At 38.7% G+C, this 13,545-nt stretch overlaps 1 protein-coding gene across 2 annotated transcripts; it reads left to right on the forward strand.

The window, feature by feature from the left end:
- The first annotated feature begins 1,520 nt into the window (after positions 1-1,520).
- On the forward strand, positions 1,521-9,357 carry LOC135583585 (aspartic proteinase oryzasin-1-like). Of its 2 annotated transcripts, none has more exons than XM_065087006.1 (14): positions 1,521-1,800; positions 1,876-2,276; positions 2,352-2,412; positions 3,947-4,041; positions 4,245-4,357; positions 6,240-6,408; positions 6,489-6,528; positions 6,630-6,694; positions 7,519-7,632; positions 7,729-7,793; positions 7,880-8,036; positions 8,110-8,229; positions 8,887-8,969; positions 9,062-9,357. In XM_065087006.1, the coding sequence occupies exons 2-14, from the start codon at positions 1,881-1,883 to the stop codon at positions 9,144-9,146; spliced, it is 1,563 nt and encodes a 520-aa protein (XP_064943078.1). In that variant the 5' UTR covers positions 1,521-1,800; positions 1,876-1,880; the 3' UTR covers positions 9,147-9,357. The 2 variants fall into 2 exon arrangements, with proteins under 2 accessions (XP_064943078.1, XP_009421489.2); XM_009423214.3 differs by having other exon boundaries at positions 1,522-1,767; positions 1,868-2,276.
- The last annotated feature ends 4,188 nt before the right edge of the window (positions 9,358-13,545 follow it).

The raw sequence follows: 13,545 nt of genomic DNA on the forward strand, positions 1-13,545 counted from the left end.
TCAAGCAGGTGAAGTACTTGTAAGCTGTAGCAAATTTCAAGGGTCTTCTCTTATAGTATCTTGGAAGCCAGTGGATTGAAATGCTTTTTATCTGGATCAAAATGTATCTTGATATTATTCTCTTAGACGCATTATAGTTGTCTTTTAATTAAGCTGCCTTTGCTGCCTCCTTGTTCCCTTTCTAGATAATTCTTGTCAGTAAGCATTTTGAGACTTGTATAGGCACTACAGAATATCGGTGCAATTCCAACATAGTTATGGTAGTGCGAGACATACTAGACAATTATATTTGTGCATGACATAGTGAACATGTAGAACTCTAGTATAGGGCAATCTGGTTTAACCTTTTTTATCTGGTGTAATTACACTTGTCTCTCTGCCATAGGTTGTAAAGGTGTCGTGAATGTATCAAGATGAAAACCACCAGCTTTCATAATTGTTGCAGGGTACCATTTGTTAGATGGTGAACTTACAAGGACGTGCGATTGCTCCTTTTAAGGTAAAACAAACATTCAAAACCACAAGTCACATTTTGAATGTTTGTTTTTGATAGTTGACTCTGATTAGGCTATGGAACTCAGCATAAGACTCGAGAAATTTGCTGATGTAAGAACTTCTTTCAGATGATTTATGTACATACTTGTTCACCATGAAACTTGTAGATATGCTATTTTGATTTTAAGCCCCATATATTTTTATTAAAATTTTTGCTTCCTGGTTTCTTGAACTCGAATATTTCTATTCATGGCACTAAATATTCTCTAATATGGCATATTATTTTGTGATTGGTTTTGGGCCATAGGAAGGTCGGTAAGATGCGAATGTTAAATGGCAACATTGTACTGTGATCAAACTGAGTCCAGACTCGAAATGTTAAATGGTAATATTGTGCTATGGTTTTATTTTTGCTTTGGTTTTTCCCATGCTCAAGAAGATAAAGATTTTTTTCATGTTCTTTTTTTTTTTACTAAGATTTATCTAGTAAATTGGTGTCGAGCAAATTGGTAATGGTTGTCCAGTTCAAGAATTTGGAAGCTGAACCAACTTACAACATCAGCCCGGATTACAACCTCTATACATCATCATATGTTGAGACACTTCACTGCCAAAAAGTTGAACCAACTTATTAGACGTACTAGTGTTCTTTATAGATGAGCACATGTAATAGGAACACAAGTATCTTACGTTAATCATATTTTACAAGGATATCGTTCTCAGTGATAAGACCTCTGCATTGATATTTGTATATCAATGCATCCACGGGTATCTTTCACTGCATTTTCCCTTCAATAATTGTCGACCACTGTGGTGTGCTGGAGACAGCAACGCCGTCCACAAAATATCGCAGATAGGATCTGTTTCACCTCCGCTGTGTGCATGACAGTTGAGTTGGTGACCAATCAATATCGGTACGTCGCTGCTGTTAACTCTTCTTGTCCTGGCTTCCCTACGCCGAGCCAACAGCATTAAATGAGCTCGCGCCCCACCATCTGCGCCGCACGACGTACGTACATCAAATTCATGTGCCACAGCCAACTCCGTCGTCGAGCCACAGATGGAAGCGTCATATTTATGATCGTAAAGCCTATCATGTTATCGTAAGGTTTCGAACGGGAGGCCTTCATTAAATACAGATTCCCAAACACATCGGTACTACCGTGAAATCAAAAGCCGTGGTGTTGACTGGAGCAACTTTGGCCTCTGCTTTGTATTAGTATCTTCCAATCTATTATTCCTCACTTGTTCTTTTCTCCAACACTTCTTCTGGTACGGACTCATTCCCCTCTGCTTTTCCTTTCGGTAACTTTCTCGTATCTTTTTTCTCTTCGTATACAAATCTTCCTTGCGGCATGTCTGTAATGTCCAGGGTTTCAGCTTGCATGATGAAGATGGGCAGACCATTCCCCGCATGCCTCCTCCTCCTCACACTCGTTGTCTGTCTTCCGGGTTCCGCCAACGGCCTCGTCAGGATTGGGCTGAAGAAGAGGCCGCTGGACCGGAACGGCCGGCTCGCTGCGCGGCTGTCTCACCCGGAGGAGCTCGGTGTCCTGGCCGCCCGTAAGTATGGCCCCCTCCTCCGCGACAGTCTCGGTCTTGAGCACGGCCCGGACGGACCGGCGGAGCCGGACGACGGCAACATTGTCGCCCTCAAGAACTACATGAACGCTCAGTACTTCGGGGAGATTGGGATCGGTTCTCCGCCGCAGAACTTCACGGTCGTCTTCGACACCGGGAGCTCCAATTTGTGGGTTCCGTCCTCCAAATGCTATTTCTCGGTGAGCCAACTCACGATACTGATTGATTTGAAGAAAGTCATGAAGGGAATAATTATGGTGGTTTTGGTTGCGCAGGTCGCCTGTTTCTTCCATTCCAAATACAAATCGGGCCGGTCGAGCACCTATCAGAAGAATGGTTCGTCTCTATTTCCGTTTATCTATCCACTGGCAGGATCTTGATATCATAATAAACGTCATTTTTATTCTATTGGTAGTTGGAACAAATAGTCATCACAAGTATTTGGTAATCAATTCCACTATACATATAATTCCTTACAAAATGAAATATCTATAACTTCATTTACTTCTGAAACCTCACATGTAATCTTTGCTGACATGTCTTAATATTTATTTAAATGGTTGATGCAACAAATAGCCATTGCAAGTACCTGGGATCTGATTCCAATATAGCTGACTTCCTCGTAAGATAAGTTTCAATAACTTCAGACACTCCTGCATCATGCTTGAGTAGAAATTTGGAATCCGTCAATGATACATGTTTGTTTGTTGTGTGGATATCACTGGTTTAGAATTACCACATGCATGCTCATACTCTTGTTCTTAAAGGTCAGATCTAAGTGAACCAATTATTACTTATTTTTAGTTTACAGAACTTCAAATAGTATTATTTTTCATTCAACAACTAACCCTCGAGTTTTCAGATCTGTGAGGTCGATTTCAATATGTTATATAATAACAGTGTTTTTTTACTTATATTTTATGATTTTAAAAGGCCAGATCTTTGTGACTGGCAATTTTTACCTGTTAATTTTTCATCACTGCTGGCCACTCATATAGGATAGTCTTCATTAAACAAAGAAAAGGACAGAAGCTTGCAAGAACAAGATAAATATTTTGCAATGCTTTATACCTTCAGGTGCACTCGAACTATAAAATTTTCTGTTTTTCTGTGCTTCTCTGTAGATTATTATCATTTTGTATGATCTATTATATCCTTAATTGCATAATTAGTACTAGCACTTCCACTTTTACTATTTAATGCGTACTTTGAAGATATAAGAAACCATATTTTGATATGGAGGTGCCTTTTTTCTATATCATGATCGACTACCTATTCGATTTTAGCAATGATTTGAACTGTAAGAAGTTCAAGAACATTTTCGCCAAAAAATAATTTTAAGAAAATATTGAGTTATTTAACTTAATGTATAGATTCTGCCATCTGTTCACATGGTTATACCTTCATTTAGGCCTTTAATGTATAGATTTTCTTATACGGTTATATCTTGACTCATCAACATAAATGTAGGCTTTTTTCTCATGGCTGCATATCAGCATACACTAACATTTCAGTTTGTGCTTGGATTGACCATCTTAATTGGTCACAATAGTTCCTACTCAGTCATCATCTTGGATACGCATAGCTGTCATCAGATAAGTATGTGGTTAGCTGTGTCTTGGAAGTTCTTGCCGCTGTCCTCTTTGCCTAGCACATTACACCCATGTTCAGTAATAATCTGGTATTATCTTTAAGATTCTTGAATGATTTCCTCTATATTTATGTTACTTTATAAATTAGTGTTTTCTTTGGGAAACAATATTACTAATTGTAAGAATCTATAAATTTATTGCCTTTTTCCTGAATGTTGAATGAACAACTTATTTTTTTGGAGAACACTTCAAACTAATTCTTTTTATCTTCTTTTCAGGTAAATCTGCAAATATTCACTATGGGACCGGATCAATATCAGGTTTCTTTAGTCAAGATCATGTCACAATTGGTGACATTGTTATTAAGGATCAGGTCTGGATCCTATGGAATTCCAATCCCAGTCAATCATGCAATTTTTGCTTTTATAGTTTCTTAAACCCATCGCATGACATTGTTGCCAACAATTAGATATGGAGCTTCATAGGATTTCAATCTGATGTATTCTACCCCGTGTAGTTTTGGAAGGTTCTATCTTGTGTAATGGATAGTGCAAACTCACAGTGCTGCTATTTCAGGCCTTCATTGAAGCCACAAGGGAGCCAAGTATTACCTTTCTGGTGGCAAAATTTGATGGAATACTTGGGCTTGGATTTGAAGAAATCTCAGTTGGCAACGCAGTGCCTATATGGTATGCAGTGCATATTGAGTAATACTGCTTGTGATTGTCATTATTTGATGGTATTTTTCCTTTGTTTCTTTGTTTGTTCCTTCTTATTTTTTAACAAGAGATTCCAAAGGCTGTTTCTTTATGTTATAGCTTATAGTAAGTTGGGTTCTTTCCGATCAGCTTAAGCGTTTAGGACAAATGGTAACCAAGTCACTGTTATCACAATGGCTCTCCTATTTATCCCTATTTGTTTAATGTTTCACAGTGCATTTGCCCATATATGGGTCTTTGCAAAGCCCATAAGCATTTGGCCCATATTTTTATCTTGCTCTTGGGTCCAAATGTCAGCTCAAGTGCATTGGCCCAAATTGGACTAACATGTGAGGGTTATCTTAATTGCTTTTTGTAAGGTATGCAATTTCGTACCATACCGGAGTTTCGACGTTCGTTCGGTACGGTACGAAACGTCGCCTTTTATAATATATATATATATATATATTTATATTTATTTATTTATTATTATTATTTTTTATTCCGTCCGGTTACAGGCGGTCTGTGTACCGTTAAGCTGACGGACCGGTACGTACCACCCGTACCAAACGGTATTATTCGAAATTGTATATCTTGACTTTTTGTGTACTTAACGATATTGGCCAAACTGTCTATAAAAATAAGTTGCTGCAGATATATAAAAGGAAAGGAGAGTTGGAGGGATCCACTATCAGTACATTTTTAACCAATGGCAGAAAAGACCCTCAGGTTCAAGAACCAATAACCATTATCATGGAAAGTTAATATTTCATATGCTAGGCTATGGCTAAAAACAATCAAGAAATAGTCTTGATGTTCCTGATGGTCTTAAAATGAGCGTATCTATTGAAAAGACAAAAAACTAATTAAAATATTGGTTTTCAAGGCTTGGTAACATATTGGCAATTTGTTAAGCTTTAGCTGCTTTATCATACAGCTTTCTCTCTAGCTCCAGAAAAGGGAGCCGATGATTTTAGTTTCTTATTTGATGACACGTTTCTGCTTTTATTATCTTTTTCTTGTGACTAACTCAGCTGCAACAGCTGTTTTTTCTGCACCATTGACTAAACTCAACATGCATTTAGGCAATCAGTTATTTTATGTTTAGATGCTATAAGGGGTATAAATCAACTAAATGGATTGGATCATCAATTGCTAACTAGTTATAAATCTTAGGTTGGCAGAACATATATATAAAATGTGCTCACAAATACACATTATGGGTGGTATTCTCATGTAAGGGGAACGTAGGGACCATCAATTTAATGCTGTTTTATACTGCACACTTTAATGAATCTATATTCTATATTTTCTATTGTGTGTTATCTATTTGTATGTGTGCATGCATGAGTGGGAGCATGCATAGATGTATTATATTACATAGTGATTCTCTATAATCAGTTCTTTTAAAACAAAGCAGAGGCTTACTGAAGGCGTGAAAAATCAGTTTCTGATCAAATTTATCACTGTCTGATGTGAACAAATTTGGAGAAAAATGCTCCTTGCATGAGAGACTACAAAGAGAAACAGATCCTTAATTAGTAGTCTTGTGCAAATTTCCTAATCATGCCTATTCAGGCTATTTTATATCACAGTTATGCTATGTGACTAGTTTTTCCTCAACAGGGACTGCCAACAGCATACCAAAACTCATCATGCCACAAATATTAATACCTTATTATGATTTTTTATTTTCATGTGATCAAGAAGGGGCTTTGTCAAAACTATCGAACACTTCTAGATTTAATGCTTATGCTATTGCTTGTAATGTTTGCAATAGGTGTCATATTCTGTTCATCATGATTCTAGTGTCAAAAGGGAACTGTCAATGGAACTTTGAAATAAATTAATTTTAGCTTCTTTTATTTGACAGGTACAACATGGTCAATCAAAGTCTTGTTAAAGAGCCTATATTCTCTTTCTGGTTCAACCGGAATGCAAATGAAGGGGAGGGAGGTGAAATTGTTTTCGGAGGGACTGACCGAGAGCATTACAAAGGCGAACACATTTACGTTCCCATAACTAAGAAAGGCTATTGGCAGGTTGATTATGTATTTTAATTTGAGCATATAAGTTTTAGTCTTTCTTTCTGTTTATGTAATCTATTAGTTTTCTTTTGCAGTTTGACATGGAAGATGTCCTTGTTGGCGGCCAAACAACTGGTAGTGCATTCAAGTTCTTTATTTTATTTAACAAAATTTATTTTAGTGTAAATAAATCTTTCATTTTACGCTTTTTAAGCTTGGTACATATTTGATTTCAGGATTCTGTTCTGGAGGATGTGCAGCAATTGTGGATTCTGGAACTTCACTGATTGCTGGCCCAACAGTAAGTTTTGAAAAATTACATGTGAAGATATGGCATGCCTCCCTTTATATCTATTATTGTATTTTTAGTTTGCTCTATAGGCATTTTTTTTCATCATATCTGTGTGATATATGTACGTGAGAACTTCACGCACTTTTAGAGATCTGTAGCCCTCGAGTGTTTGAAATTCTATATACACATATTTAAAAGCTTGACATTTCATATGCATGCCAACATTTCATTGACAACACTCTTTGTTCTTGTGATACTTCAAAAGTCACAATTTGCAAGCAATTCTTTCGAGGATGGACAAATGCAGTCGTCATTTTGCAGTGGCCTGTGTGCAACTTTGATGCATAAACAATTAGTCTGGACCTTATTTACATTACTTGTATAGCTACTTCCTAAAAGATCTAGTAAATTCTATTATCGAATTCTTGGCTTCTTACGCATAAGAAACCAACAGAAAAATATACTGTAGAATATGTATTCTGGCAGTGATTAGAATTAGAAAGTTTGACAAAAAAATTATATAGAAAAAGATACTGATTTCCATTTTAGGAAATCTGGAAAAAAAAAAAAGGAAATAACTGACCTTTAAGCTTCTTATGAAATAGTTCAGCTAATGTGCAAAATCATATTGATAACCTTTATTCTTCATAGTCTTGAAGCTATAATGTTAATGGCCAGTTGTGATTGCCCGTAGTGCCCTTTTTGGTTAAGACCATAGTTTCTGATCTGTTATGTGCATAAACATGTACTTCTTGGATCTGAAAGTCATAATCCCTGTATGCAATCTCATTAAAACTGGTGTAGCTAACAAGTTTTTTTAAATTTCTTTGCAGACTGTTATCGCAGAGGTAAACCAGAAAATTGGAGCGGATGGTGTTGTTAGCCAACAGTGCAAAGCAGTAGTTGCACAATATGGTGAAACCATTATGAACATGATATTAGCAAAGGTTCTTACCATTATCCTCTAGACAGAATTCTTTTGAAGGACTTCCATCAAATGTTTAAGACAAATGATTTCATTAATTCTGTGGTTCCTGTCGTAGGAAGAACCAGCGAAGATTTGTTCTAAGATTGGTCTTTGTGCTTTCAATGGAACTCAAGGGGTCAGGTTCGCATCAATAAAATGTTCTTCTATATATGTAACTCTCAGAATATATTTCTTTTACTTTACTATATCTATTTCTGTGTACGCAGTTTGGGCATCAAGAGTGTGGTCGACAACCAAGTCGAAAAATTAGATAGTGGTCTCAGCAATGGTATGTGTTCCTACTGTGAAATGGCAGTCGTATGGATGCAAAGTCAGCTCACGCAGAACAAGACACTAGAGCAGGTGTTGAACTACCTCAATGAGGTGAGGTTGCATCCGGAGACACTTTTATTTAGCCTCGGATGTTGTCTGTATATATTTCCCTTGTTCATTGCAGTTATGCGAGCGAATACCAAGTCCCATGGGGGAATCAGCCATCGACTGTAATAGTCTCCCCTCCATGCCTGTGATAACTTTCAATATTGGTGGAAGGAATTTTGACCTCAGGCCGGAGCAGGTAGATAGTAATTAATGACTTTCCATTAGAATAATGAAGTATGATTGCTCCTATTAAATCAAATCAGTTCTTTTGGTTCATTTCACTTACTAGAATCCCACTTGAAAGGATGTTGCCAAGGTTAGTTTTACTCTGCTGACCATGGGAAAAGAACCGCAGATCAGACTGATGCATCAAGCACTTAATCTACTTGGATTCAGAGCTCTAGAGGGGTTGAATAAAGATTGCTGATGTGTGAAAGGACTGGATGACCTGCGACTAACACTTGTCTTTTTGATAGAATCCAACATCTAACATTTAATGCTAGATGATCCTATTATTATCTCTAGTTGATTGCTTTAGATGATCCTATTCTATTTAACCCATATTCCCACTATGAGGCGCTTGCTGTGGGTCTGTAGACCAGAGAACTGCAGGAAACATACATTTCCTTATATGATAGATGGGTATGGACGTGAGAGCTTCTCTTCAGCATCTGTGGCAGATTAGTCCATTTGAAACTGGGTATCATGGTTGCTTTGCATCAAGCTTCATATGTTCAAAGGACTTGACTTGTTCTTGTGCACAACTCTAATAATTCCTTCTGATCAAGCTTCAAATGTTCTTTGAATACAATGAATGACCTGATCATCTCTAATTTTTGCTCATCTGTTACAGTACATACTCAAAGTTTCCAGTGGAGGATCTGAGCAGTGCATCAGTGGATTTACTGCTCTGGATGTGCCCCAAGGTCCACTTTGGTACGCCACCTTCTCCATATGCTTCTACAGTGCATACTCCCGGTTGTAGCCGGAGTCAGCCTCTGATGTATGTGATTCCTCCATGGCCGCAGGGTACTCGGTGATGTTTTCATGGGAGCGTATCACACTGTGTTTGACTACGGCAATCTTAGGGTTGGATTCGCGGAAGCAGCTTAAAGATGGTTAATTATGTTGAAGTATATGCACCATATTATGTATGGGTATGTGAGTATGTTTCTGGGCTCTACTGTTCCTGCTTATCATAGTGACACTACGATATGACATCCTATGCCATTATTCTGGAACAACAACAAGAGATGTAGATAAGGTGGCCCCCTTGTATAAAAGCTGATGTGGATATGATCCATCAAGCTTATCCTCCCTTCAACTCTCCACTGCATGCTTAAGCTTAGACTCCCACGACACGTAAACCGCGTGGCGAAGCTGCTGTCATCGGCATACTACCAAGTCATAGTGTACCAACTACATGTCGCCGGACAAGATGGTTTGCTACGGCAAGGCTTAGGGCTTTTAGTGTTTGCATTCATGCATGCAATAATGAATGGGGAGTGGAGGGGAGCTGTCACGGTCATGCATCTAAAGCTGGTGAAGCTTGCTTGACACGATAAACCATGAAGAACGAACGAGGAGGGAGGGTAGGAGGAGTTGGTGCTGATTTGTTGGGTGCTTGCAGTTGTTTTAGAATGCCTGCTTGTGATAGACAGTGCTTACACCTAATCTGATTGATCAGCATTCCGGAATAAAATACACCCACACGTGTAGCTTCCGATGGTGTGATTTCGGTGGATGTGATGGCTTTGGCTTCGTGGGATTTAAATTCATTCGATTGACCCTCATAGAGCCAAAGCAAAAGTACAAGCAAACAATCCATTACTAAATCAATAGCATCCATGTCATGGCATGAAAACGTTTTTTTTTTTTTTTACAAATATAATTGATTAAGAAAAGATTGAATCCTACGAGCCTCTAGCCACCTACGTCTCCGTCGATCAGCTTGCACAGTTAGCCACACCTCCACCCCGTTAATCATCTTCATTCATCTCGAACGTCTTCCTCCTTCTTCACAAGCATGGACAATACGTAGATGCAATTCATAGAGTTAGACAGAATTGAATTGATCAACTCATTGGTTAGGGACACCCGACATGTGAAACTAATATGATTAGATTGGAGTGGTCGATGCGTCGAGGTAACCAATGATGAAACGATCATTTATAAAGATGACCAAGGATAAAATCATTAATCATAAAAAAAATATTTAAAAATTTGGTGCTCCACGGAAATTCTTTAAAATCAGATTTTTTTTTTAACTCGCCCCCAAGAATAATCTTATCATATGTGACTAGAATAACCTTATCGTGATGCCAATACTTTAACTTGTAGCGGTCTAAAATATTGTTTGGGTAAACACAGTGGACAAAAAAAAGCCTAGGGATTCAAGGTTGGAGAACAAGAATGGAAACCAGCTGCAAGTCTAAATCCAGTAGAAGACGGCACCGGATGCAGTGACCGGCGACCTACTACATCGGCCCGTCACATCAGCCTAACTGGTACTCCATGCCACACATTTTTATAAGCTGAAACCTTCTCCCTCTTGCCTCTTGAAGTCACCGCCGTACGAAGAACAATTAATACGACGAGAGAGGCAGCGATTGCCAAATATTCAACGTGGCGATCAGGTAGAGAAATCTGCTCCAATCAAGCCCAGTAATACGCAGAACAACACTCTTTTGATGCTTTGCTAGCTTCCATGAAACGATACTAGCAATGGAATCTGCAGGAGGAATTAATGGCGAGAAGAAGAGGGTGGGTGAGGGCTGCTGACGAAGGCGATGATAGTAACCGTGGAGTATTTGCTACCACCGGCAAGCGAAGGTCACCGGATACCCGTCTCATCACGTTAACTCGGATGTTGCAGTGGTTGGAAATGCTCACTGCACATGATAGAAAACTCCACACAATAAACAAAAGAGGCCAACGAGAAGAAGATAGAGAGACTTCACATAATTGACCTAATAAGTCAGATGGATCCATCAAACGTGCAATTTGCATCGTTAAGAGACACATTTTTCTAAGTGGTTTCTTGGAAGGTCGTGTATTCACGTGATCTTATCATTATAATATATCAGTCAATTCTTATATATATATATATATATCCTCTTTGTCCCAACTACTATTTCTTTGAAGCTTCTTCCTCCCTTCAGGCTCTTACAACACACACCTTGCGGTCCTTCCTTTCCTTATTGTATTATATTGAGATCGTCATATAACAAGAGGTGGAGTTCTCAGGGAATTCACATCTCAAAAAAGTCTTGAGATGTAGACGGTGCTTCTTCTCATCTCTCACGGCACAAAGACTGGTCCAACATATCAGCGCAACCAGGCGTTTTGCCGACGGAAGTAGACCGAGAAACCATTTCGTATTCACATGCATATCCTAAACGAATGGACCGGCGGCAAGACCTTCAAGTTAGGGGTCTTCTTTGTCCAACGCCGTCGTTGAAGTTGCAGAAAAGGCCACCGCAGCTGCTCTTATTTTCTCGTTGGTTTCTGTGACCCATTAAGCGTTCTGTTTCACGTTCAAACTGTGTGCTTCTTGGTAATTGATGCCGGAGCTTTTCAGCCGCGTCGGTGAGCTGATGGAACCATTGTGCTCTCTCGTGTTGCTCTGTTGCTCCGCAGTCTAAGGAGTACACATCAAGACGAATTGACCAAAGTCGGCACAGCAGGCGTTCGTTGAAAAGGGATTATCTTATGAGCATATTGGATGATGAAGATGCATTCGATGCATAATGCACAACGTGCTCCAATTGCGTTAATTATGTTGTTGGATTTAGAATATGCCATCTATCGAAGACCTTTTAGTACATGTTACGTCATAATCTAGTGGCGTAAAGAGAATGCTAATTCGGAACCAATCCATGCCTCGTTCTATGTTTGTCTCTCATCGGTGTCGAGTCCTCTAAAACTACGTCAAGTATTATAAAGCCAAAAGCACTCACTGAATAAGAGTTTTTCTTTGAATTTAGATACACATTTGAAAAAACCTTTTATAGTGTGGATATAATATTATTATGCTCGCAAACAAATAATTTCACATATCACTTAGCCTTTATAGAATCTTGTTACATCAAATCTAGGGAATGTGGACATTGTTAGATTACGTGGCTCTGTCTAATTAGATAAGGTATAAATAATTAATTAATTATGATAGGATTCATTATTTTATTGGAGGAAATTTTTCTAATTGCTTATAAAATGATAGGATCTCTTATAGACAAAATATTAAAATTATAGATCTATTTTCAATCTTCTTAAGTCATTATTTCATCGCTCTTAGTGTTACAGTAAATAATAGAAAGAAAAAAAAAAGAATCTAGTTCTCTTTACAGATCATTAGTTTTTAAATTCGATGATGATACATTTATAGATCAAATAAAATTTTTTTAGATGACATCGAAAGGTATATAATTATGATCTTAATATATAATTATTTGATTTTAATTTTTGATATCAAAATTTTTATATAATAATAATAAATTATAATTTTTATGTTTAATGACATCAAGATATCTGTATTGACCACTTCATTATTTTCCTCTCAATACACAAAAAAGATAGCAATTCAACGAAGAATCCGCGTGCTAATTTTCAAAGTGGCAGTTCCGTATTTGAAATCTCGGAAGGCCGTATGCTAGTCTTTGTGTACACCATCACACGCTATTCCGACTTTTTCCTGTGGGAACAGCGAGGCACGTAAGATGACGTTTCCGTCTTATCGTCCTCGACGACCAATGCATTAGTTTAGGGCGGTGCATGAAACGGTCCTCTGCCTCCGACGACCACACGATGACCAGATTCACCGATGGTTGGAGCAGCACCCAAGTCACACAGACGCTTGATTACTAACCCCAATCCAAACCTTGGACATTCGCTTCACTTTGTCCGTGATCCGACCTTAAAGATCAGGGTTAGAGTTTCGATCAAGAGAGCACAGCAGCTAAGGAGGACCCAAAGATGATGAGAACATCAGTCGCGACAAATGAGGATATCAGGAAAGAAAAAGGACAAAAAGAGGATCTGTCAGAGCTGATTCTTGGCACCTCGGATCGAGGGATAGATTTGTCGTCGATTGACTTTTCGGCCTCAGGTCAGTTTGCCAGTTAATTCCATGCACGACGGTCGCTGTAATCAATCTCAGCTAATCAGGGTCGAAGAAGGAAAGGCGGGCCTCTGGTGTGTCCATGCCAGTCAACGAAGCGATGGAGGTCGTCGTCGTTTCAGGTGAGGAGCGTCGAAGAATCCAAGGCAAAGCGAGCTCTTTGCCTTCGCTACCTGCACCCCCGGGAATGTCTTTACTTGCTTTTTGAATGACTTCAGAAAGCATCACCTCTTTCGAGTCCAAAAGTCACAACTTGCTGGTACAAAAGTCACGGGTTGCTTCACATCGACGGGGACGGATGATGGGCAGATTCAACCGACCACCTAAGCACCCCTATCTCGTGGTAATACTACGTGCGTTCGAGATGGTGATGACGACGACGATCCGTGTGGA

This window comes from Musa acuminata, chromosome BXJ1-10 (genome assembly GCF_036884655.1).
Source record: "Musa acuminata AAA Group cultivar baxijiao chromosome BXJ1-10, Cavendish_Baxijiao_AAA, whole genome shotgun sequence".
NCBI classification, from domain to species: Eukaryota; Viridiplantae; Streptophyta; class Magnoliopsida; order Zingiberales; family Musaceae; genus Musa; species Musa acuminata.